The sequence below is a fragment of the Schistocerca piceifrons genome, chromosome X (genome assembly GCF_021461385.2).
Source record: "Schistocerca piceifrons isolate TAMUIC-IGC-003096 chromosome X, iqSchPice1.1, whole genome shotgun sequence".
In the NCBI taxonomy this organism is placed as follows: Eukaryota; Metazoa; Arthropoda; class Insecta; order Orthoptera; family Acrididae; genus Schistocerca; species Schistocerca piceifrons.
The window spans coordinates 718216676-718244125 of NC_060149.1; the positions used below are offsets into that span (position 1 = coordinate 718216676).

Genomic DNA, 27450 nt, shown 5'->3' on the forward strand with positions numbered 1-27450 from the left:
ACCATCTCTTCCTCTGGGATATTGATTCCCACATGTTTTACAGTCAAAAACGACAGTTCGCAGTGTGATGAGCAACAAGACAACGTCCGTGACAACGTTTTGTACTGCTGACACCTCCTGGATGGTTCAACACCTCTTTACTTCGGAGTGTCATGAGATGGCAATCAGTTTTTGCTGTTGAGTACAGGGCAGAATCGCTAGAGACCATTCATTCCTGTCTGACAAAATGTGAATGTGATCCAAAGCAGCAAAGGATGTTTATACTTTTTCAGTCCTCATGTTTCACACCTTTATATGGCATGATCATGGGAGGGGGGGAGGGGGACACGGACATTGTTATATGTTTGAATAAAATGGCAGGTTGTCCCTCTACATTCCCCATCCTCAGTTTGGCGACAGCCTCGGTGCCTGTGGTATAGGCAACCCTTTTGACACAATTATATCTCACACGTGGCCAGCAAATGCCAGTGCAGTGGTGTAGTGCAACTCTCTTGTTTGGTTTTGATGGACAAGGAAATCATTTTCATTGCAGAGAAAGATACACATTCCTATTTCAATGATTTATTTATTGGTTACAATGAATATTCAGAAACAGGTGATACCAACTCTGGTAGTAATAACAGCTTGGCATCAATTTCCCACCTTTTCCTGGTTGGAGATGCATGTGCCTTAGCCTTCATTTCATGCATTCCCACACACTTTCAATTGGATTTAAGTCGGGGTGGTTGGCCACTCCCCAACCTGAATGACATATGGCTCCTCTGTCTCATTCCACTAGCGCTCTACACTCAGTGCTGGAGGTGGCTCAGCAAAAAGGGCATTTTCTTGTTAAGTCTGGTGCCTCCGCAAACTGCGATAGGCCTGCAGTGTGTTGGGAAATGACATTCGACTGATTTCTTGCTTCCTCATCATGATTGCCAAACGTCGGTCCTGCAGTCATGACCTTCTGTGGAGAAATGTGACTCACCCATGAATAGCATTTAATGCCTCAACGCTCCATACGCCACTGAATGTGTTGTTTGGTAAACTCCAACCTGACCAGGACATCACATTGTAAGGCCTGTCTCCTGATAACATTGCAGCACTCTGGACACCACACGCTGAGAGACGCCAAACATGTCCGCAATATAACACTGTAACCTACCATCTCCAGACAGAGCAACATCTTGGATAACTCCAGCTGAAGAAAGTTGTCTCCATAACACATTTCTGTAAAACACAATAAACATTCTAAGTCCTTTGTGCTGAAGTGAGCCAGAGTGTAAGGAACACTTTTAACATTTTTTTATTCCCAGATTTCGTACAATGCACTGAAAAGAATGATTTTTGTCCATCAAAGCAAAATAGCTTGGTTGCACACTTCTCTGCACTAGCATTTGCTGGCTGCATACGAATTGTTGTGTTTGTGGAAAGTGTTACCTATACTGCTAGTGCTTTGGTATCACTAAATGGCCTATCACCATACAGGTACATGTTAAATGTGGTCAGGTGCTCTACCAACTGAGCTACCCAAGCACGACTCACGCCCTGTCCTCACAGCTTTACTTCTGCCAGTACCTCGTCTCCTACCTTCCAAAATTTACAGAAGCTCTTCTGCGAACCTTGCAGAATTAGAACTAATGAAAAAAAGGATATTGCGGAGACATGGCTTAGCCACAGCCTGGGGGATGTTTCTAGAATGAAATTTTCACTCTATAGTGGAGTGTGAGCTGATATGAAACTTCCTGGCAGATTAGAACAGTGTGCCGGACCGAGACTCGAACTCGAGACCTTTGCCTTTTGCGGGCAAGTGCTCTACCAATTGAGCTACCCAAGCACGACTCATGCCCCGTCCTCACAGCTTTACTTCTGCCAGAACCTCGTCTCCCCTGTAGAGTGAAAATTTCATTCTAGAAACATCGCCCAGGCTGTGGCTAAGCCACGTCCCCGCAATATCCTTTTTTTCATTAGTTCTAATTCTGCAAGGTTCGCAGAAGAGCTTCTGTAAATTTTGGAAGGTGGGAGACGAGGTACTGGCAGAAGTAAAGCTGTGAGGATGGGGCGTGAGTCGTGCTTGGGTAGCTCAGTTGGTAGAGCACTTGCCCGCGAAAGGCAAAGGTCCCGAGTTCAAGTCTCGGTCCAGCACACAGCTCTAATCTGCCAGGAAGTTTTATAAAAGTTAATATCAGGCACAAAAGCACGATACAATGATAAATTCAAGCAGTTACGAAGATTTTCGTCAGTAATACTCGATCGAAACTTTGATTTATTCATTTTCATTACAGAGAAAAGTCTTTCACACATGCATAGGTTGAAACCAGACATGGACATAACCCTCATGTCATCATGAGACGGGCATGGGAATTCTTGCTGTGGAAAGTTTTCATAGAATTCTTTTGTACTTTGTACTGCAAAGAACTTGTCCTTCAGCCGTGTATTGCACTGCAGGTCGATCAGTTACATCTGAAAATGGCTGCGCAAAGCAACAAATGATAGGAGACACACTTGTAACGTCTACAAATTGTGCTTAAAATTGCTTCTTAATTTTTTATAATTATTGACACACATTCTTGAAATGCAGCACTTTCATGTACCTAACCAAGGGTAGGGAAACTTTCAGTGTTTTCAGCCAATAGTTGGATCTCCCAAAGAGCAAGCTGCCTATCAAAAGTGTTTACTTGTTCCAAAATGTCAGAAATTAAAATTATTTTCACTTGCAAACTGACGCCCAGGCTGTTCATGCGAGATGTAATGTCCATGAGAAGTGTGAGGTCTGATATCCAGCAAAGATCTTCCAAATTTGCTTCACTCTTTCCTGTCTCGTGTAAGAAATGTACTAGACCAAACATAAATAAAAAAAATCTTTCCAGCATCTTACCTCAACTGACCCAGTGTCCTTGGTTCTAGTAAGGTATGTCACTGTACTCCTCTTCTAATTCCTCCAAGAACTGCTGAAACTGGCAATGTGTAAGCCCACGTGTTTTCAGATAGGTTATAGTGCGTGTAATAATTTGCGTGATGTTTTCTAACATTACTGATTTTGCACAAAACGGCTCTCTATGTAGAATGCAGTGAATTCGTGTGTGTGCATTCTACCTTTTTGCGTATCAGGTCTATGAGCCCTCTCTGATGGCATCACGTTGCTGGTGCTCCATCCGTGGTCACTGATATTAACAGATTCCAATCCGTACCGACACAATTGATCGCTTGCTTGACAGCTGCTAGGAAGTCCACATCTGTCGTAGGCACTTTGAAAGGCAGTAACAAGGGGACATTCTGGTCTCGGAAATTCAGTTCGGGATGAGACTTCACAGGTTGGTAGTGCACCTCAGGGGTGTCCACTCATAGCGGTCTTAAAGCGTGCTTTCAAGAAAATTTTTTTTTAAAAAGAAAGAGGGGGGGGGGGGGGGGATCGAAAGTCTTAGGCATAGCTCATACGCACCTCATATATGGTAAGAAGTAGCATTCCAGCATATGGATAAAATAGCCATGCTAGAAAGGCATACGGACAATCTGGGTGTGATCCTACCTACCTGCTGATACAATTCAGTTTATTTTTTAATTGTTTTAAAAATTATAACAACTTTTAAATGAAGTTAGTGACCTAAAGTATTATGAATTAAATCATAAATAATTTTATTTAGCTTATGAAATGACTGTCACAGCTACTTAAAATGTGAATTACACTTATCAGTATTTTCTTTTTGAAAAGTTAAATAATTTCAAATGCATTTTTAATGGAGGTAAATTAATTACTACTGTCACAAATTCTGGGTGACGTTTCAGTCATACAAAATGTTGTACAGTGGCATGGTCATATGTCAATTTTGTATTTTATGTCCAAGCACCAGAATGATAATTGGCAGAAAAACAGTGAAAACAAAAAATATTTTGGCATTTTGCACAATTTATGAAGGATGATTGTTTACAGGAACAATGCTTTTTTTAAAGGTCTGTTGAAAAACATACTTTGTTGACATTCATGAGAACTGCTGTTTCATCAGAAACCCTGGAAGCATACCAGTCATATCGGATCATTTCCTTTAAAATTGGCAGTGTCAGCTGATGATGGACGGACTATTGATTGTATTTTTATACAGTCTTCACGAGAGTTTGTCAGTTTATGTCTCTACTATTATCAATACAATAAGGGCAATTTTGTATATGCTTCATCAATTTTTTTTTTCTTGTCTATAAAAATAGACATCAATGTTTGAATAAGTGGAGTACCTATCGGAGGAGTCACTTTAATTGTACATGTTGATTATTTCTCATCATCCTGAAGGATTTCATCATATAATTCAGCCTTTGCTTGTCCACCCCAAGAGTCAATAATTAACAGAAACTGTTCTTGACCCACATAAATACTTCAAACACTGGGTGAGAAAGTCAGTATACAGCTCTGTTGTTAGCTTCCCAGATTTGGAAGACATTATTACAACATTTTTATAATTTCTTTTCCTGTTTTTTTAACTCGGGGGCCAAAGTTACCAGTTGCCTTTTGTGAACACACACACACACACACACAGACACACACACACACACACACACACACACACACACACACACTTTAGGTAGGATGTTTCCAGACAGATTGAGAGCATATAGAGCAGTGTATGTATGCATCACTTTATTCATGCCATGTCTTTTGATGAAAATAGTTTGTACACAAACTAATACTGACATCTGGAAAGAAAGAACAACCAAAATTGAAGAATTTTGTTAGAGAATCGTAAAAACAGAGAGAGCAAAATGAATTCTTAAATATGGCGCAGTAAATCCTGTCTGGTTAGTGTTGATAAAAAAATCTTTGTTGAAATCCGGTATCAGTTTTAACATCTGGGTTCGAAAAGCATGTGCTGCAGCCAAAGTTTCTTCGATCATCGCTGTGTTGTCTTTTCTTGAAACAAATCTTGTCACTTTTTGCTGACAAATTCCATATTTATTTTTGAATATATGAACCCAGTTGTCAGAAGCTTTAAATTCAAAACCTGTAAACTGTTGTGCTGCTACTAAAGACCACTGTTGTAAATTTCGTGTAAACATTTACTGATAATTGTCTTTGGCTTCAACAAAAAATGATAATATGTCCAGGAACTGATTGCTGCATACTTATCAAATTGATAGCCCCCCTTTTTTATGTCTTCTTCCCATTGGGATAAATATTCTTTCTTTCTTAACTGGCTGCATCCTTTTTTTGTAATATTTGTAGTTTGCACCTGGGCTGAGACTTTGCGAGGATCTACTTCTCTTTCCTTCTTTTCTTCTGTTTCGTATTCATCGGATAACTTGTGGTCTTCGTACTTTTCAAATGGTTCACATTCACAGTTTTCATTTTTGTGAGCAAGTTCATCAGCAGTCACAAGCGTTTTTTCAGCCAACATGTCCATAGTACGCCTATAAATTTCTTCACTCATCAACATTGCTTCACGAGAAATTGTCGTTCAAGATTCTGATGCAGTCAAATTATTTGCAGCAAGCAAGCTTTTGTAATAAATAACTGCATCTTTTACATCATCTTCATCACTTCACTGTAAAATTAGTCTGCAGCTTCTGATACTTATGCATTGTCTTCATTGACAAACATTTTTAATTCACTATATTGTAAAAATTGCAGTAATATTTCACACTACAGAACGCTCCAGTCTCTGCAAAAGTCAGGAGTGAAGTGGTACTGTAGCAGGTAAGGTCCATTGCTCGATAAGTTCAGTGCAAGCCTTGACATTTCCTGACTGACTGCCTGTTTCTATATACAATAGGGCAACAACTGTACTGTTTTTTTCCATGAATACACCGGTTCCTCGAATTTGCAATGAATATTTATAACCTTTCCACAGCTTACAATATCACCAAATTTTATTATAATATTATAATGACAGTACTTAACACTTTTAATTTACCTCCATTAAAAATGCAATTGAAATTATTCAACCTTTTAAAAAGAAAGTATTGACGAGTGTGATCCACATTTTAAGTAGTACAGCCATTTCATAAACAAAATAAAATTATTTGTGATGTAATTGATAATACTGTAGGTCATTAACTTTATGTAAAAGTTGTTATAATTTGTAAAACAATTAAGAAAACAAAGTAAAATCGAGCTTCCAGGTAGGATCGAACCCAGATCGGTCATATGACATTCTAGCACACTACTGACTGAGCTATTTCACCTGTATGCTGGAATGCTACTTCTGACCAGATATGAGCTGCACATGGAACTATGTTTAAAACTTGGAGCCCTTTTTCTCAGAATTTTCTAAATAGTGTTCTTTAAGTCTTCTATGAGTGGGCACACTTGAGGTGTGCCACCAACTTGCAAAGTCTCATCCCAAACTGAATTTCCGAGACTGGAAGGTCCCGTGGTAAGTCCATACATCCTCTGTTACATGTAGAGCGTTACACATCTGATACGTATATTACTGCCTGAGCTGTATTTGTAAGATCTGTTGCTTCATCAAGTGCAACTAATGAAGCAACAAAGCCCCTAGTGAGCCATAACGCTTATGGCCCGTGTCACTGTTTCGAAAAACCAATTTCTTAAAACCTGCTGATGTTCGTGGACACACAAGTTATGCAGCATCAAGGAGACAGTCTTTTACAAACTCCCCTTTTGAAAGCAGTTTCCTGGATCTTGCTATATTTAATTCAATTTTGAGACTTGCTTGCAATGCAGATGTACTGTGATTGTCATTCTGGATAATTGAAAACAGTATGTTGTACAGTAAAATACGCTGAAGAGCCAAAGAAACTGGTACACTTGCCTAATATCATGTAGGGCCCCTGCGAACATGCAAAAGTGCCACAGCACGATGTGGCATGGACTTGACTAATGTCTGAAGTAGTGCTGGAGGGAATTGACACCATGAATCCTGCAGGGCTGTCCATAAATTTGTAAGAGCGTGAAAGGGTGGAGATCTCTTCTGAACAGCATGTTGCAAGGCATCCCAGATATGCTCAATAATGTTCATGTCTGACTGACAATTGGGGTCCATGGATCCATGAGGTTGTCTCCATACTCTTAAACATCCATCCACTTGATACACTTTGAAATGAGACTCATCAACAAGTCAACATGTTTCCAGTCATCAACAGACCAATGTTGATTTTGATGAGCCCAGACGAGGCGTAAAGCTTTATCATGCAGTCATCAAGGTTATATGAGTGGACCATCGGCTCTGCAAGCCCGTATCGATTATGTTTCGTTGAATGGTTCGCATTCTGACGCTTGAAGATGGCCCAGAATTGAAATCTGCAGCAATTTGCAGAATGGTTGCAGTTCTGTCACGTTGAACAATTATATTCAGTTGTTGTTGAACCCATTCTTGCAGGATCTTTTTCCGGCCCCAGTGATACCAGAGATTTGATGTTTTACCGGACTGCTGATATTTACGGTACATTCATGAAATGGTTGTCTGCGAAAATCCCCACTTCATCGCTACCTCGGAGATGCTGTGTCCCATCGCTCTTGCACCAACTATAACACCGTGTTCAAACTCACTTAAATCTTGATAAAGTGCAATTGTAGCAGCAGTAACCGATCTAACAATTTTGCTACACACTTGTTCTATATAGGCATTGCCGCTCGCAGCGCTGTATTCTACCTGTTAACATATCTCTGCATTTGAATACGCATGCTTATACCAGTTGCTTGGGCTCTTCAGCATAGTTTACTAATTACATTTTTTACCTTCCTTTCATTAACGCAATATCACAAATGCCATTTTTCAATAAGTTAATAACATTTTAATTAATCAACAGAAAATGAAAATATTTTATTTTTCGATACATATCATGTGAAGAAACATTCCACATGGGAAAAATATATTAAAAAAATATGTTGTGACTTACCAAACGGGAAAGCACTGGTAGATAGACACAATAAAAAACACACACACACACACACACACACACACACACACACACACACACACACACACACAAATGTCAAGCTTTCGCAACCCACGGTTGCTTCATCAGGAAAGAGGGAAGGAGAGGGAAAGACGAAAGGATGTGGGTTTTAACGGAGAGGGTAAGGAATCATTCCAATCCCGGGAGCGGAAAGACTTACCTTAGGGGGGGGAAGGGACAGGTATACACTCGCGTGCGCGCACACACACACATCCATCCGCACATATACAGACACAAGCAGACATATTAAAGGCAAAGAGTTTGGGCAGAGATGTCAGTTGAGGCGGAAGTACAGAGGCAAAGATGTTGTTGAGTTACAGGTGATGAATGAGGGGCGCCAACTTGAAATTAGCGGAGGTTGAGGCCAGGTGGGTAACGGGAAGAGAGGATATATTGAAGGGCAAGTTCCCATCTCCGGAGTTCTGATAGGTTGGTGTCAGTGGGAAGTATCCAGATAACCTGGACGGTATAACACTGTGCCAAGATGTGTTGGCCATGCACCGAGGCATGTTTAGCCACAGGGTGATCCTCATTACCAACAAACACTGTCTGCCTGTGACCGTTCATGCAAATGGACAGTTTGTTGCTGGTCATTCCCACATAGAAGGCTTCACAGTGTAGGCAGGTCAGTTGGTAAATCACGTGGGTGCTTTCACAGGTGGCTCTGCCTTTGATCGTGTACACCTTCCGGGTTACAGGTCTGGAGTAGGTGGTGGTGGGAGGGTGCATGGGACAGGTTTTACACCGGGGGCGGTTACAAGGGTAGGAGCTAGATGGTAGGGAAGGTGGTTTGGGGATTTCATAGGGATGAACCAAGAGGTTATGAAGGTAAGGTGGACGGCAGAAAGACACTCTTGGTGGAGTGGGGAGGATTTCATGAAGGATGGATCTCATTTCAGGGCAGGATTTGAGGAAGTCGTATCCCTGCTGGAGAGCCACATTCAGAGTCTGATCCAGTCCCGGAAAGTATCCTGTCACAAGTGGGGCACTTTTGGGGTTCTTCTGTGGGAGGTTCTGGGTGTGAGGGGATGAGGAAGTGGCTCTGGTTATTTGCTTCTGTACCAGGTTGGGAGGGTAGTTGCGGGATGTGAAAGCTGTTTTCAGGTTGTTGGTGTAATGGTTCAGGGATTCGGGACTGGAGCAGATTCGTTTGCTACGAAGACCTAAGCTGTAGGGAAGGGACCGTATGATATGGAATGGGTGGCAGCTGTCGTAATGGAGGTGCTGTTGCTTGTTGGTGGGTTTGATGTGGATGGATGTGTGAAGCTGGCCATTGGACAGATGGAGGTCAACGTCAAGAAAAGTGGCATGGGATTTGGAGTAGAACCAGGTGAATCTGATGGAACCAAAGGAGTTGAGGTTGGAGAGGAAATTCTGGAGTTCTTCTTCACTGTGAGTCCATATCATGAAGATATCATCAATAAATGTGTACCAAACTTTGCATTGGCAGGCCTGGGTAACCAAGAAGGCTTCCTCTAAGCGACCCATAAATAGGTTGACGTACGAGGGGGCCATCCTGGTACCCATGGCTGTTCCCTTTAATTGTTGGTATGTCTGGCATTCAAAAGTGAAGAAGTTGTGAGTTAGGATGAAGCTGGCTATGGTAATGAGGAAAGAGGTTTTAGGTAGGGTGGCAGGTGATTGGTGTGAAAGGAAGTGCTCCATCGCAGCGAGGCCCTGGACATGTGGGATATTTGTGTATAGGGAAGTGGCATCAATGGTTACAAGGATGGTTTCTGGGGGTAACAGATTGGGTAAGGATTCCAGGCATTCGAGAAAGTGGTTGGTGTCTTTGATGAAGGTTGGGAGACTGCATGTAATGGGTTGAAGGTTTTGATCTACGTAGGCAGAGATACGTTCTGTGGGGTCTTGGTAACCAGCTACAATGGGGCGGCCGGCATGTTTGGGTTTGTGAATTTTAGGAAGTAGGTAGAAGGTAGGGGTGCGGGGTGTCGGTGGGGTCAGGAGGTTGATGGAGTCAGGTGAAAGGTTTTGTAGGGGGCCTAAGGTTCTGAGGATTCCTTGAAGCTCCACCTGGACATCGGGAATGGGATTACCTTGGCAAACTTTGTATGTAGTGTTGTCTGAAAGCTGACGCAGTCCCTCTGCCATATACTCCCGGCAATCAAGTACCACGGTCATGGAACCCTTGTCAGCCGGAAGAATGACGATGGATCGGTCAGTTTTCAGATCACGGATAGCCTGGGCTTCAGCTGTGGTGATGTTGGGAGTAGGATCAAGGTTTTTCAAGAAAGATTGAGAGGCAAGGCTGGAAGTGTGAAATTCCTGCAAGGTTTGGAGAGGGTGATTTTGAGGAAGAGGAAGTGGGCCTCACTGTGATGGAGGACGGAACTGTTCCAGGCAGGGTTCAATTTGGATAGTGTCTTACCCCTAAGGTAAGTCTTTCCGCTCCCGGGATTGGAATGACTCCTTACCCTCTCACTTAAAACCCACATCCTTTCGTCTTTCCCTCTCGTTCCCTCTTTCCCGATGAAGCAACCGTGGGTTGCGAAAGCTTGATATTTGTGTGTGTGTTTTTTATTGTGTCTATCTACCAGTGCTTTCCCGTTTGGTGTGTGTGTGTGATATATATATAATTTCCGGCATACTTTGAAATATTGATATTATACATTCACACTTGTCCTGTATAATTTGAGATGAAATCGGCCTATAAAAATTTCTGTAATAGTTTCATGCAATCTTAGTGGAAACATGTTACCAAGTTACTTTGGCAGTCTTTCTATTTTAGAAGTTTTTATGTTGAGATTTCTTTTTCTTTTTTCGAAATGCGTAATTCTCAGCGTACCGTACAAAAAATGCCACCCTTCCTCCCTGGTGCCAACTTTGAAGTATGAAGGAAGTGGTGTTATGGTATGGGGATGTTTTTTGCGGTTAAGATGTGGTCACTTATTGTGCTTTAAAAAAATGCTAAATGCTGAAGGATATGAACTCATTTTATAGCATTTTATTTTGCGTATGGCGGATGAACAGTTTGGAGACTATAACTGTTTGCATTAGCATGGCAATGCATGTGGTGATAAGTAGCATCTTTGAGGCAATGGTTTGTGGCCAATAACATTCCAGTAATGGACTGGCCTTTCCCAGAGACACAACCTGAACACAACGGAACACCTTTGGGATGAGTTAGAACTCCATACCTGAGCATCCAGCATCACTGCCTTCTATGGTTTCAGCTCTTGAGAAAGAATGAGCTGGCATTCCTCCACAGATATTCAGACACATAATTGAAAGTGTCCCCAGCAGAGTTCAAGCTGTCATAAAGGCGAAGGGTGGATGCACTCCACATTCGTGTCTACTAATAGGTGTCCACATACTTTTGATCAGATAATGTAGATAAAATACACAGAAATACCATACTTGTAATCACAGTCTTCACTTATGTCCCTGTTAACTTCACAGCTGGTGTTTGTTTCATCACTCCCAGTATTTACATCACGCTCCGCCCTGAGTATGTTGAAGAACATTTCTCAGAAATCAAATGGACCTGCCTGACAATCATAATGGAAAAAGGAGCAAATTGAGCCAACTCGTAAATTACAAACTTAGTCTGTGGGGTACCTGACGCTTAATGAACTTTGATGTTTAAATAAGAGTTTTTTGGTGAAACTGGCTGTTCATTAGGAAAGTTGGTTCTCTTCTGCTATTCTTGCTGTGAATTTTTAGATCTTGGAGCATGGGAAAGAACAATTCTCCACACTTTTCAAGAAAAGCTCTTGCGTTGTAGACAACTTTCTTTTCCAGTGTCGCTCAGAAATATGAAGAACAGTCGTACATACCTTCGCCATTTTATCAAAAACTTCGAGAAGTCTTAAGTGAATGGCAGTTTTGAAAACCTCTTTCTCTATATAACATTCTTCTGCAGTTAATAAAAACTGCAATCTTATCCTTTAAGATAGTACTCCTCATTTTTAAAACTCAAAATGTACCATTGGCATTAAAAATGTCATAACTCTCACAGTATTAAGGGAGGATGGTCATTGTATCTGTGACAGTTATCACCCTATACTGTTGCTGTTCAATTTGGAAAAAAAAAAAAATGTTGTAATTTGGTTTAAACAACTCTTAAGCTGTTTGAGCGTCATTGTTCTAAACATCCACATACACTGCTCACATGACCTTCTGAGCAAAACAACTGAAAAAAGTATAGAGAGTACATAAGGAGCTTATGTTCTAGATATTTCACGAAAATACATTTGCTCCAATCCTGTGATGTAGTAAAGTGATTAGTGTAGTCGTTAGGTCAGTTCACAAATGTCCATTCTTCTTGGTGATGAAGGCAATGCCACTATTTTTTACCGATTAATGTGTACATAAAAAAGGTGTACAGGGCATGTGCTTCATCAACATTATGTAAAACTGAGAAGTTACATAGTCAGTGTGCATAGGAACTCCAGCTGCAAACCACAGGATATATCCATGTGTTTGAAGCCACATGGCTCTGTGCCTTCCTGATTATTATGGCCTTTGCAAGGGTCACAAAGTTGTACAAAAACAGTTGATGATAGAATGAGGCAAGCTTAGTGGATTAAAGAGTACTTAGGCTACAGTAAGTGAATTGAAGTGTTACTAGACTAAGAACAACAAACATGTTAAGAAGAAAGGGACATGCAGACATCATGCTTAGAGTTACTCTTAAACACACTCCTTATAGACCAAAAATGAGCAACCAAATTCAGTCTATAATTTTCACCACATATTTAACCAAATTGCTGAGGCGTTTTGTTGGAAAGTGCACACACAGTGTTAGTCTTTCCACTGCTTTTATTTGTAAATGAAACACTTAGCTGTAACAGATCAAGTTTATTAGTTAGCTTTAATGCATTTCCTTGTGTGCTAGAATATGGCTGTTTGACTCTTGGTCAGTGATTGGTAACTGCTTGGATATAATCTCATAATTTAAGCACACACTAACCTCCACATATTTCTTACTAACATATATTTTGAAGAGAGAGACTGTTACCATGGGTAGCCCTCATTCACTTCTGATAGATAATTTACTCATTGAAAATATTAAGGAGAAATTGCTGAGTGCAGCAGTATTGAAGCGAGTTGTGTTTTGGATATAGATTGTTGAGACATTCATATTGTGGTGCCAATGTGAAGATAAATAGATAAAGTTCTTCGAACATTTCAACCTAATCCGTGAAATGAATATGCTGTGAACATCGAAAAATCTGTTTCAGAGTAAGACATGAACTCCTATTTCCCATCTATGATGAGCAATCACCTCGACCATCATGCCGTCTGATCACGATTCTGTTCCCACATACCCTGTGGAAGAAGTGCTGGCTGTAGTGTTCAGAAGTAATATTAGGAAATGTCAGTGACAGTAAAAATTGGAGTCAGGTATGGAGACTCACTCAGATAGTCCAATGATTAAGGTGCCTTTTTGCAATAAGCGAGAGACTTAAATTTGAGCCCTAGTGTACCTCACATTATCCTTTATCTCAACATAGTCATTCTATTTCAGGTTCAGCAATAAGGAATGGTTTTCACAGGACATCATTTCATCTGAGTGCATATTCATTAATTTCAATTGACATTGGTAAATTGAATTCAGTTGATATTGTTCTGTTGGAATATTAAGCTTACCATGGAATGTGAGAATAATAGAGTTCTGGTATTTTTGGAGTTATTCATTTTGGGAGAGGAAGATTTGTAGACAGGACATTCTGTTTACCACAAGCTCGTCCGTATGGACTTGCAATTGCAGCCATTGAACCACTGCTATGCTCTGCAGCCTACAAGCACCCTTAAAATTTTATTTCCCAATATACTGTCTGTATTGTTAAGCAATAATGGGTATATGTAATGCCAGAACTCTAGAAAGACTGAGGGAAGGTGAAGAGGCTACTGGTGTTCTCTAGTTGATAGCTCTTCTTTTATTTGTGAAAACTAGTTCTTAAAAATAATCATAATCATAAAGAACCTCAATAAATCAGGGGTGCACTACACAAACGAAGCAGCCTTTCGGGTAGTGAAGTACTTTTGGAGTGCACATAAGTTTATTTTAGACTAGGTGGTGGTTTTAGATCCCCTGACGAACTCTCGCTAGAGAACGAAAGTAGATCGTGTGTAAAGTAGCGACACTTCAACTGTCAAAATTTTAACACTAAATTGTCGAAGTATTCCTAACAAAGTTCCCAAATGTACTGCCTTCCACGAAATTTCCCTCCACACTGCCCAAAACAGTCAATCTTCTGATAAATGTAGCGCACAATCTACAAACACAAATTTGGGAATCTTTAAAATTCTGTTTGCGTATGGTAAGTGTCATATAGATCAAGTGATAAAGGTTAAAGAATGGTGCACCGAACATCAGCAAAACACCCAACTTCTTCGTATAAATAAATCAGTGATGGTATAGTCTTATAATTTCTGCTGGCCACTGAATGAATTGTGAAAATTCAGATCTGGGCCACAGCTGCCTCTGTTTGAGCTTTTGCGCTCAATTAACTGGTGGAAATATGTTAGATACACTGCAAATAAAGTGGAATGATAGATTCCATTTAGACAAATTCTAGAATTTTTCTCTGTCTCATTTCCGCTATCACAGCAGTTTTTAAGAAGTGGCTTTGCTGTGTTTACATTCTGAAGTCTGCTACCATTTTTACAATGTTCCACCTGACTCATAACCTATCCAGACTTGCAGATGTTGTAAAGTGACTCTGTACTGGTATGTATGAGTTGCAAAAATTGATATTTGGTGAATTCTTGTTAAGCTGCGTAAGGTTGATATGTGTGTGTCACTGTGTCAGTTACGTTGTCTGAGATGCCCACCTGTTGACATATCGAGGACTAAATAGGTTCAGATCTCCACTCAGTCACCAGTTCACCTTGGCAGTAGCTGTAAGACTTCAGTTGGAAATTTGGAAGAAGAAGAAGAACAAGAAGAAGAAGAAGAAATGATAACCCAGATGTGTGCATGCCTGCAAATGGAAAATGGTTGAGGGTCTCTGGAAAGCAATCACATTTCTCACATCGTGTAACTGTAATATTTGCTATTCCTTTCATACTGAGACAGGGCTGTGTGTACATTGCATGTTCAGTACGGACTAGGCATCATTGCAGGTTGAGTAGTGCACACTTTGTATTTGCATTCAGAGGCCGAGGTCAATGTGCAATCAAAAACCTAACAGACTTCCAGAGAGGGCAGATTGTGGGGGCTCGATTAACTGGATCATCAGTAACCAAGACAGCCAACTTATTGAATGTTTCAAGAGCAGCTGTTTCAACGGTCATCACAACTTGCACAAATCATGGAAAGACATCATCGTGTAAACGTAATAGTGGGCGCAAATAGAAACTAAATGGCAGAGATCATCATACACTAACAAAAATTGTGTCAAAACAACACAAAAGTACGGCGGTCATAGTGACTGCAGAGCTCAATAGCCACCTCAGAGAACTCTATACAGCAAATATTCATGGATGAGCTGCTATACCAAAACCATTAGTGATGACAACCAATGCAAAGAAGTATAAAACATGGTATCAGGAATGCAAATCCTTGATGGCTGATCAGTGGAAACACGTCATATGGCCTGATGAGTCAACCTTTTCGTCATTTCCAACACTGGGCCAGGTTTATGTCTGGAGAATGCCAAAAGAAGCCTACAATCCTGATTACTTGACTCCAACAGTTAGGCATGGAGGTGGAAGTGTGATGGCATGGGCAGCCATATTACGGTATCCTGCTGACGCAGGGATTAGTCTCAAAGGTCACATTACAGCCAGCGATTATGTGAACATGTTAGGTGATCATGTGCACCCCATGTTTCAAATGTTATTTCCCAACAATGATGACATATTTCAGGATGATGCACCCTTTCGCACAGCCAGGACAGAACAATCCTGGTATGAGGAGCATGCAATTGAACCACAGCGTCTTTCCTGGCCAGCACGGTCCCTGGACTTGAACGTTATTGAACCCTTGTGGGCGGTATTGGACTACGGAGCAGATTTCCGACTCCCTCATCACTACAGGAGTTAGAAGAGATTCTGATCGAAGAGTGGCATAACATTCCACTGGAGACTATGTGATCGTTATATGCCAGTATTGAGTATTGCAAGAAGCGTCACAGCTGTATTACAGGCAAATGGGGTTCCAACCGTCATTTCCCGTGTCGTGTGGAGGCAAGGGCATATCAGTTCCAGTAGCAGCATACCTGGTAGAGCATGACCAGAGTTCAAGTTGATGACTAGCTTATTTTCCTCCAGGAAGATATTCATTACGTACAACCCTGTGTACAGAAAATGGAGGTACAATTATATCGATTATCTTCCAATTTGTGTGATGCATAGAATGTAACACGTATTCCCAGAAAAGAATTGTTTTCCAGTGTAGTGATACTTTATATTAAGAGAATAAATGAGCAACTCTCACGGTTAGCAGTTCAATTTCTTTGTCAAGTGCCATTGCTGTGTAACTGTTAGAAAATTTCGGAAGACATAATTTACATTCTGTGTAGTGAATAGAAGCTTGACATGATTAGGAATAAATGCTAGTTAAAATGCACAAATCGGAGAAAGAGTCAAGTAGTATGTGACAGAAGCTTCATGGCATATCAACAGTGTTTACTGGAACAGGACTCAAACCTGCAATCTTTTTTTAATGTCCTAGGTTTGTGTCCTGGTATGGCATACAGTGCCAGGAAGTTTCAAATCAGCACACAATCTGCTATCGAGTGAAAATTCATTTTGGAAAGTGTGTGTGATACAGTTATCCTGCAGGGACTGCACATCGATTACAAGTGTTGGGTAAAAATTGTGCTATAATATGAACGGGTTTATGGCATAATGATGTAAGCCAGGTGTGGATGAAAATGAGTTAAGCACCATGTTATGTAGTGAACGCTGCACTCATTTGCATGGCATAGTGATATATGTCTTTATATGCACAATAGCATCACAGATGGCAGCACAAGCTCTACTTTGAAATGGTTTGTATGATATATGTTATGGCAAAATGAAGTAAGTCTCACTCGCAAAACGATTCCATGAAACAAAATGAGACATTCTGTTTATGTGTTACTGCAAAGTGAAGTAAGTGTGACTGGCACCACAATGCCATAAAACAAAATTAGATTTTCTGTTTCACCACCAGAAGTTTTCCTTTCTTTATTATTATTTTGCAGAAAAGTTTGTTTTATTTTAACAGTATAAAAACTCTTTTCAGCTAAGTTTTGTATTATAACGCTGTCTAAACCCTTTTCAGAAAAGTTTTGTATGATAATATTGTCTAGACCATTTTCAGACAAGTATTATATTATTATATGTTTGTCTAAACCATTAGCTTGATTATTTGGCAGTCGTTACTGGTGTTTGAATGAGCTTATGTTTATGGTAATATGAGTAATTTAGAAAGGCTTAGAGAAATCATGAACGAAGAGGAAGAAATATTGGGTTCAGCTTCAGAATATTGTCCATCTGAATGTGAGTACAAAGAGGATAACTAATGCCAAAGGTGTGGAAGAAAATGACAGAGAGAAGATACAAGACAGGAGATGAAACTGGAAAGGAATCGAGGTGAAGCATATAGTACCAGAAAAGATGAAACAGTTTTTGCTAATATATTTTGTAATTATGGGTGCCACTGCACACTACATTGTCCTTAAAAAATAACCTAAGAAGAAAGGAAAGGAATTTTGATAATTTTAGAAAAATGGTATCTTTTAACTCTGGAAGTGCCTACCTATGTGAACTAATCAAATCAGAAACGCCTGCAGCAAGTAGACCACTAACTGGATCTTGATCTCCAAATGCCCTTTACATTTTCAGAATTATTGTCTGTAAAAAGTGTTTTCTGAGACCTTTTCGAATTTCCAACGGCAGAATGAGTCGATGTACACGAAGAGTAAAGCAAGCAGAGAGGTGCATTAGTGATTAGAGAGGTCGTCATAAACCTTCCAACAAAGCTGCGGAAGGTACAGTTCATCATACTCATTCCCGCATTAAAAGTTTTTCATATTATCAGTTGCGTTATTCTCCATTGAAAAACCCTAACAAATGTTGCTGAGTCCTGAGTTGAACATCACAGTTGTGTAAAATTTATTATATAGAAAAATGTGTTTGAAGATAACATTAAACCAGTGTCAGAGCATTTGTATAGAAAGATTTTCAATCATGATTTCAATCCAAGTTCTCACCCGCCAAGAAGAGATACGTGCACATCATGTACTTTGTACTAGAAGCAAATGTAAGTTGCTGAAGGTGAAAACAAAAAAAACAGACAGTTAGAAATGCCACATGACTTTCATTTAAGGAGAGCCAAATCTGCATGAAATTTGTTGAAAGTCCATAAGGAATGATCAAAATCCAGCTCCGAAATTTTGTACACTTTTACATTACATTTGGAAAAAGCTCTGGCCTTTTCAAGTTAACATGTTCAGTAGCACATTATAAATGCAATTTATATTGTTATAATCTTGGCTCTCACGACCTCAGAACTGACTGTTGTCATGTATGTATGGTATGAAACTGTAGCTTTGAAAGGAAAACAGGAAATTTCATTATGCATAGTGCATCACGTAAAAGAATTGGTTTGTGCAAGAAAACACCGAACAATGTCCAGTAATGCCTGCACTGGACGAAATAGAAATTTTAAAATTGCACTTTGCTTTTGAAACATGTGACAGATCACTACTTCAGGTGGATGTTCTTGAGCATATTTTTATGACAAGTGGGCATTTGTATCTCCCAAACTCCCAAATGATGCTGATTTTTTTTTATCTGTGGAACTCCAGGCAGAAGGAAAAACTATCTACACACTGTCAGACTGGGGTAAAATCATTGCTCAATCACAAAGAAGGAAGCCATTTCCACTGAGGTGATAGAAGTCATATAGGATACCTCCCAATATCATGTTGGACCTCTTTTTGCTCGGCGCAGTGCAACAGTTCAACATGGCATGGACTCAACAAGTCCTTGGAAGTCCCCTGCAGGAATATTGAGTCATGCTGCCTCTATAGCCGTCCATTATTGCGAGGTAGGGTTGCTCACGTCCGTAGGTTTAACCTTAAAATACCCTACACGTGCCTCCTGGGTGGTGCTAATTGAGCAACAGTGATTACAGGCAGCCAGACTATCCATAGGATCTCCTGGCAATGACATATCAACTAAATAGCAGAATCAGTTCTTTTCAGAGCTCATTAACAAGAAACATTGGACCAACTATCAGACTCCTTCAACTGAATATCGAAAGCATTAGCAGGGCAAAGTGTGACTACCAGTCAAAATTTTTTGCTGGACAACAATATCGATGTCGTTGCCATTCAAGAAACTCGTGTTTCCAGCGAAGAAATATTCCGAAGGCGAGGTCGAATTCCTGGATGTTCTGCACTTGGTGTAACTTACCAAGAGGTGTATGGAGTTGCTACGTATGTCCGTAACAACATAAACGAAGCTTCACTGATTTCTGTAAGTGTGGAGGCAGATATACATACAGTTGTCATACAATTGCACGGCATTACTGTTACAAATGTTTACAAACCACCCAAAACAACATGGCCCAATTTTGTCCTACACACAGCAGAACATCCTGCAATTTACATAGGAGACTTCAATAGTTGCCATGAACTTTGGAAGTACTCTCAAAATGATGAAAATGGGAGCATGCTTGCAGAATGGATCGAAGAGAATAATCTTCATCTAGTGTTTGATGCCAAAGATCAAGGCACTTTCAGGTCAGCTGCTTGGGACAAGGATTCAAATCCTGACTTACACTTTGTTAGCTGCAACGAAACTGGCTTTCCCATCAACACCACAAGGAAAGTGATAGATGCCTTTCCTCACAGCCAACACAGACCTGTAATAATACAAATTGGCTGCACTGTTCCTGTCATACGATCAACTCCGCTTGCTCGATGGAATTTCCAGAAAGCCCACTGGATGAAGTTTTCAACGGAACTGGATAAGACCATTCGATGGATACCTCCATCACATAATAACTATCCAGTGCAGTAACAGCAACAGCTAAAAAGTGTATGCCAAGAGGATACCGAAAAGAATATGTTCCAGGATGGAATGAGGAAAGTGAAGCACTGTACCAATACTTCCAGCAAAGTGGTGACCCAGAGATAGCTATGGAACTACTGTCCAGCTTGGACATGTCTCGGAGGCAGAAATGGGCAGAAACAGTCAGAACTATGGACTTTACCCACTCGAGCAGGAAAGCATGGAGTCTTCTGAGAAAACTGGGAGGAAGTGCACCAGCATGCAGAAAAAATTCCGAAGTAACACCAGACCAAATTGCTTCCCACATCATTACTACCTCAAGAGTACCTCGTGACAAGAAACATACAAGACATATCAGACGACAGCTTCGTGACCTGAAAAAGAAGGCATCTCCCTCATCTGAGTATACCCATCCCTTCACAGTTTGACATTGACTCCGGACTGAAGGACCTCAAACCTCTTAAGACACCTGGATTCGATGGTATCCATCCAGAATTCCTGATCCATATGGGAGGAAAAGCTAAGAAATGGCTGGCAGAATTCTTCACTGACATCCTGCTGACTGGTCAACTTCCATCTGAGTTTAAAAAGGTGGAGATAATATCTGTTCTGAAACCTGGCAAACCCAGCAACAAGGTAGAAAACTATCGCCCCATTTCCCTACTCAGCTGCTGCTACAAGCTTTTTGAAAGGCTAATATATAACAGAATAAGTTGCGCTATCTTAGAGAACGTTCTAGTTGATCAGGTAGGCTTCAGACCAGGGCGTAGCTGCTGCGACCAAGTATTGTCTCTCACATCCTTCATAGTGTCAGGATACCAAATGAAGCAGAAAACATCTGTGGCATTTGTTGATGTAACTGCCGCCTTCGACACTGTGTGGAGGGAAGGCCTTATCTACAAATATCTCCGCATCTCTGCAGAACAATGGCTCGACTGATTAACAGCATGCTAAGTGATCGGAAGTTCCAGGTAATCACTGGAAGCAAAATAAGTAAGGAGAGGAAGCTGAACAACGGATTGCCTCAAGGATCAGTTCTCTCACCCTTACTGTTCAACCTATATCTATCTGATCTACCTGACACTTCGTCCAGAAAATACTGCTATGCCGATGACCTGGCTCTAGCCGTCAAACACCAGGAAATGAAGACAACAGAAGAGATTTTAGCCAATGACCTGTCTGCATTAGACAATTACTTCAAAATCTGGAGACTCCAACCCAGTGTGAGTAAAACAGAAGCGTGTTGCTTCCATCTAAATAACCAGTTGGCGAACGTAAAACTGGAGGTAAGTTTCAGAGGCAGACTTCTTCGTCACAATTGGAACCCAAAATATCTTGGTGTCATCCTGGATCGTACACTATTCTTCAAACAACACCTTCTTAACTTAGCTCAAAAGCTGAGGACTCGAAACAACATCTTCCATAAGCTATGCGGAACTACCTGGGGATCTTCAGCAACCACCCTGCGAACTTCAGCTCTGGGCTTGGTATACTCAAGTGCTGAGTATTGTGCACCTGTTTGGATGAATAGTCATCATACAAGGCTTGTTGATACCCAGCTGAATACGACAATGCGCATAATATCTGGCACAATCAGATCTACTCCAGTTTATTGGCTTCCACTGTTAACCGGTATAATGCCTCCTGATCCACGCAGATGTACTGCCCATATGAGAGAATTCCACAAGATCTCCAGGAATTCTAACCTACCCGTGCATGGCGACCTGCCACTTTTAAATCGCAAGAGACTGAAATCACGTCATCCAACTCTGTGCGATGCTGCTGACATGGTTGCTAAGAATTTCAAACCTTTTGAAGAATGGAAAGGTCTGTGGGAAGTAGTGACAGATGTGCACCTGCATAACATCTTCTCAGGTGCTAAACTTCCAAGTGGATTCGACTTGCCACGCAAGACCTGGTCTACTCTCAACAGAACCCGTACCAGCCATGGGCAATGCAGGGATGCTCTCTTTAAGTGGAAGAAGCTGCCTGATCCAGCTTGTGACTGCAGGGCTCCATACCAGACTGTTCACCACATTGTCAGTGAATGCAGGATTCGAGCCTATCACGGCGCCAAAGAGGACTTCCTGCTAGCAACTCCAGATGCAGTGCGCTGGATTGAAGGACTGGATATTCAGTTGTAAAGACAAACTTAAGTTTCTTGTGTGTCAATATGTACATATGTATATGTAATTTCATGATATGTCTGTATTAGCCATACGCTAAATAAATAAATTGCGAATGTGTTGCTGATGCAGGATTTAGTGCATGAACTGACCACTCGATTATGCCCCATAAATGTCTGATGGGGTTCATGTCTGGTAGTATGAGTTGTCAGATCATTCGCTCAAACTGTGCGGAATGTTCTTCAAGCCAAGCGCAAAGAATTGTGGTCTAGTGACATGGCGCATTGTCATCCATAAAAATTCCGTTGTTGTTTGGCTGCAAATAGTCTTCAAGAAGCTGAACGTGACTACGTCCAGTCAATGATCGGTTCAGTTGGACCCAGTCCATTCCATGTAAACACAGCCCACAGTAGTATGAAGCCACCACCAATTTGCACAGTGCCTTGTGACAACTTGGGTCCATGGCTTCGTGTGGCCTGTGCCAGACTCGAATCCTACTGTCAGCTCTTATCAACTGAAAATGGGACTCACCCGATCAAGCCATGGTTTTCCAGTCATCTAGGGTCCAACCGATATGGCTACGAGCCCAGGAGAGATGCACTGTTGATGTCCTGCTGTTAGCCAAGGCACTCCCATCGATCATCTGTTGCCATAGCCCATTAACACCAGATTTTGCCACAGTATCCTAATGGATTTCTGTGGTTATTTGATGCAGTGTTGCTTCTCTGTTTGCACTGACAACTCTACACAAATGCCGCAGCTCTCTGTCGGTAAGTGAAGGCAATCACCCATGGTGTTGTCTGTGCTGAGAGTAATGCCTGAAATTCAATATTCTCGGCACACTATTGACACTGTTGATCTCAGAATGTTGAATTCCCTAATAATTTCTGAAATGGAATGTCTCATGCGCCTAACTTCAACTACCTTTCTGTGTTGAAAGTCTGTTAATTCCTATTGTGCATCCATTATCACATCTGAAACCTTTTTACATTAATTACACGAGTAAAAATGACAGATCTGCCAATGCACTGCATTTTTATGCCTTGTATACGTGATACTACTGCCATCTGCATACATGCATATCACTATCCCATGACATTTTACACCTCAGTGTAGAGTAGTACAGATGAAGCAAGAAAATTTGTATTGACAGTAGCTTTGCAGAAGGCAGTAGTTAATCCCAATACAAATGAATTGCAGTGTCCAGTTTTTTGGCTACAAATTCAGTGATTGCAATATAAAAGATTTGAACCTGCAAAAAAATATTACAAGACAACTGTGCTAAAAAGGAATTTTACACCATGTATATATGAAAGGGAAAGAAGGGATGTCTAGTCGAGCTCAACATTATAAAACAGGAACCGCTCTACTGTGAAATACAACCAGCTGGTAATTTGAAGAAAAAGGACATGTTAGCCTTGTTACCATACATCCTTCCTGTTCACCATGTGTTCTTTTATTGCCTGAAAGAAACTATTGAGGGCAAGGATAACTGAATGTATCTTTGTTTTAATTCAGACTGAAATTCATGCAATTTGTACACAATTATGATGTTGATGTTAATATTGCTATATGTAATTGTGCTCAGGTATTGTTAATTCAAAGTGAAATTGTTAGTTCAAAATGAAATTAAATTCATAGACTTTATTAATTATAGTCATAATATTAATATTACTACACTGAATTTATGCTCCATTATTAATAATATCCCTTACTAGACTCAGTATCCCTATATGCACTTCATTTAGGCTTTCCTGGTTTTTCTGTACAATTTTTCACAAAATGTACAATTTCTCAAAATGAGCAGAATTGACTTACATAATTATGCCATATATCCCTTCATATGAACTGTAATAAATGCATGAAATTAGTTGTGAAAAGTTTGTGGTTCAGGTTTAATCCACACAAAGATCTGCAGTGGCACTAACTATTGTTTTTATGAGTTGTGTGGCTAGTAGTGAAACTTAAATATGGAACAGCTAATGAAGCACACATACTCAATTGTATTGAATTGTAATGTTGGTTGCTACTTTGTTGCATACCTGCCTGCTCTGTAATGGTGGTGATCTTCCACCAATTGTCTCAAAACACACTCTGCAAAATAAGTGTACATGATTATTTTGAGAACAGGTTGTCTTGAAAATTGTAAACTTTTTACTGTGATTTGAGCAGTTAACTGTCAGTTCACCACCTTCCACAAAAAGCATAATAGAGTTGAATTATGAAGTTCAATTTGTTGCAGGAATACCCAAAAGAAACATCACAAAAGATGATATGAAATTAGGGACAAAACACTATTAGAGTTCCCATTAATATACAAAAAAACATCATCTTACCTCTACCATATTTGTAAAGATGGTATAATGTTACTGATACCTAGGATAAATTTGTTTTAGGTTTGTTCAACATGTCTCCGATGCAAGAGCTGTGGTACTGAAAATGTGACTAATTTTGTGGGTAACATTCCACTCTGTAAAGCATGCTTTAAACTGCGACAGAAAGGGAACTATTGCCCTTTGTGCCAGCGTTGTTATGAAGACCATGATTATGATACCAAGGTAAGTTCCCTGTAATTAATAATAGCCTGATTTAGCAGTTAACGCTGCTTTCTTTGTGTATGTTACCAAAAAATATCCATAACATAATTTCCTGTAATTGATTACCTTATTTTCCTGTTAAGTGTAGAATACTTATTTTTGTTTTTTTCAGTCAACCATTGAATGGTATTTTTCCCACTGCATATAAAAGTGTGATCGCTCACAAGCTATTAGTTTCATTCTTGTCTAATTTGTTCTCTTGGCAATTCAATTTGCCATTATATTGATTGCTGATGGCTGCATTAGATTTTGGATACCAATGCTTCTTGCTCTGTGCATAAAGTAGGAGTGTACAGCTGCTGGCAGCTGCAGTAAGTAAATAGAGTTCTCGGTCTCAATTTTTATTTCATATAAATATGCTTTTGACCAAATAGCAGTCATTATTTCTATATGATTGTGATCTGCCCTGATAGCTGTGCGCGTTAGCATGACTGCACTTCCAGGATTCTGGGGGTACATCGTGAGCTGGTCAGCGTAGATGTGGTTTTTAGGCAGTTTCGAATATCTGACTAGGTAAATACCAGACTGGTACCCATGTCAGTTACATGACTCACAAAAATTTAGAAAAAACTTTCACAGACTTTCCTATTGTATAACACTAGATGCAGTCTGGTGAGGTACACAAAATTGTCAGGGGGGGGGGGGGGGGAGACATTGCCAAATCCAGTAATTGATGTGGTGACCCTGTGAAGATACAGGAAAAAGATTATTTCTTTATGACTTTGTAATCAAAATTTATTTTAATTTTTATTTCCTAATTTTTTAAATCACAGTGTTTTGTGTAAATCCCAGGAGTATAGGCATGAGATTACCTAACAACTTACATTTTCTTTGACAAACACGTTATATTATTATCTAGTAATAACTGTGTCACATTTCTTTTGTAAAATAACTTGATGTTGTTGTGAACTGCTCTGAAACAAGCAACAGTGCTGCTCAGGAGTATTCTGAATCATCAGAATACTTATTTCTATAACACTTGGTGAAACATTGATGTTGGACAACAATGAAAAAACCTTTTAATGAAAGTGGCTTATTCATTAGGTTTTTTAGTGTTCTGATTACTGATGTGGTAATTAAAAAAGGAGAATTATGTGCACAGTCACAAAATATGTGTGCATTCTTGCACTGTCAAACTACAATACATGCATGATCAAGTGAAAAATACATTAAAAGATGCACTATCATTTTTGTTCTCAGTGTGTTAATTCACTTCCCTTTTTGCACAGTTAACAGCTAACATTATTTTTAAATTTGTCCTGTGGGGTTCCTGCATGTATCAGTCAAAATGTTTTTGTAGGAAAAAAAATGACCCCTCTACATCAAAAAAGCTATAGGTACAAATTTGAACAAACATACTTCTGAGTGCCAGATGAGGTTCTTCATTCATACTTCAATCACTACACTTCCATCACTAAACAAAAGAATCTGTAGTCTAGGTTCCTGCTTATGACACTGTTTGGTTTGTTCTTTGCCTCTCCTAATCCATGTAAAAAATATTTTATGGTGCCTTTTTGTAAGCCAAAAAACCGCCTGCGGCTTAGAATTGAGTGCAAAGTAAGCGGAAGTTCTGAAAAATGTTGGTAGGTGCCGCCACAACTAACTTCTGCCATCGAATATACGTAGCGCTACACAGGCATGCTTAGCAGGCACAAAGATAAATACTGGTGCCAAAAAAAACCTCTACGTCAGTAAATAAATTAAAACAAAAGGTAGAAGAATGTAAACATTATGCCATGTATTCTTTCGTGTTTGCTGCCTAATGAACTACGAAACTGGAGTGAGACAAGAGCAAACGTGGAAGAATATACATATTATGTCATGTTTATATTCATATTATTCTTATGCTGAATAGTGATACAGTCAGAAATGAAGCACGGCAACTGACTAGATTTTTAAATCTAAGATGAATCTAATTTTTGTGCAGAATGTAATGTACTTAAGTGGCGTCTGCAAAGATTTTCAAACGGAGAAAAATATTATTTGGTTCCTTGTTATCAAAGAAAGCTGCAGTGTAAGTAACAACAAACAGCAGTCTCTTGCCATTTTTTTTTTTAATTGTAAGTGGCGGTAGCACGCACAAAAGCAAGACATGCTGCGAGCAGCAGCAGGTCGTGAACAATCATTATCAGAATGCGACATTTATGACACAGTACAATAATGCATTTTCAGCTTAGAGTGACGTAAACACATATAACAAAGAGAACGGCACTTATCAGATCATAGCAAAATAAGCAATCGATTCAAACCAGACGAAGCACGTGAAAAAGGAAGGGTACCTGTATAAATACGGACGGAGCGCCTGGCACATACCAATGGCTACTTGGTAAAGCTTAAGAGTTAAGCTTACGACTCGAACCAAACTATTGTAGCTGTATCTTCATCCATTCGACCTCAATTGTGTCTCATGTTACAATGGGCTAACTTTGTTTCGATTTGGAAGTGCGGTCTAAAACTTTTCTCTCCCCTTGAATTTTGAGTCTCAAATTTCAGATGCGGCTTAGATTCGGGAAAATTTTTTTCCTCAATTTAGAGTCTCATTTTTCAGGTGCGGCTTAGATTCGAGTAAATACGGTAAGTGAATGTCACTAATAGTGAAAGGTGGACAGTGAATATTAGCAACATCAGGTGTAATTTCTAAAAGGAAACCAAAAGTGAAAAGTCAAATCATTTGATTACAACTGATAGAGTAAATGTAAGTAAAATGCACTATGGAAAAAAAAATAATTATTATTATGTTGTAGGTGTGTGTGTGTGGGGGGGGGGTTTGCATCAGAACTAAGATAAATTTTTCATTTAGTAGCAATCAATCATATCTCAATTGAGTGCTTGCTCTCAATCTTTGACTGTTACGGGGTGTTGAA

At 40.0% G+C, this 27450-nt stretch overlaps 1 protein-coding gene across 1 annotated transcript in view; it reads left to right on the top strand.

Annotated features, from left to right (window-relative positions):
• Positions 1-27450, top strand: part of LOC124722671 (histone-lysine N-methyltransferase trithorax-like) — a 226929-nt gene that overhangs the window by 140708 nt on the left and 58771 nt on the right. The window contains exon 10 of the mRNA XM_047247815.1: positions 24386-24547. Within this exon, the coding sequence (XP_047103771.1) occupies positions 24386-24547 (162 nt within the window). The remainder of the gene's footprint in view (positions 1-24385; positions 24548-27450) is intronic.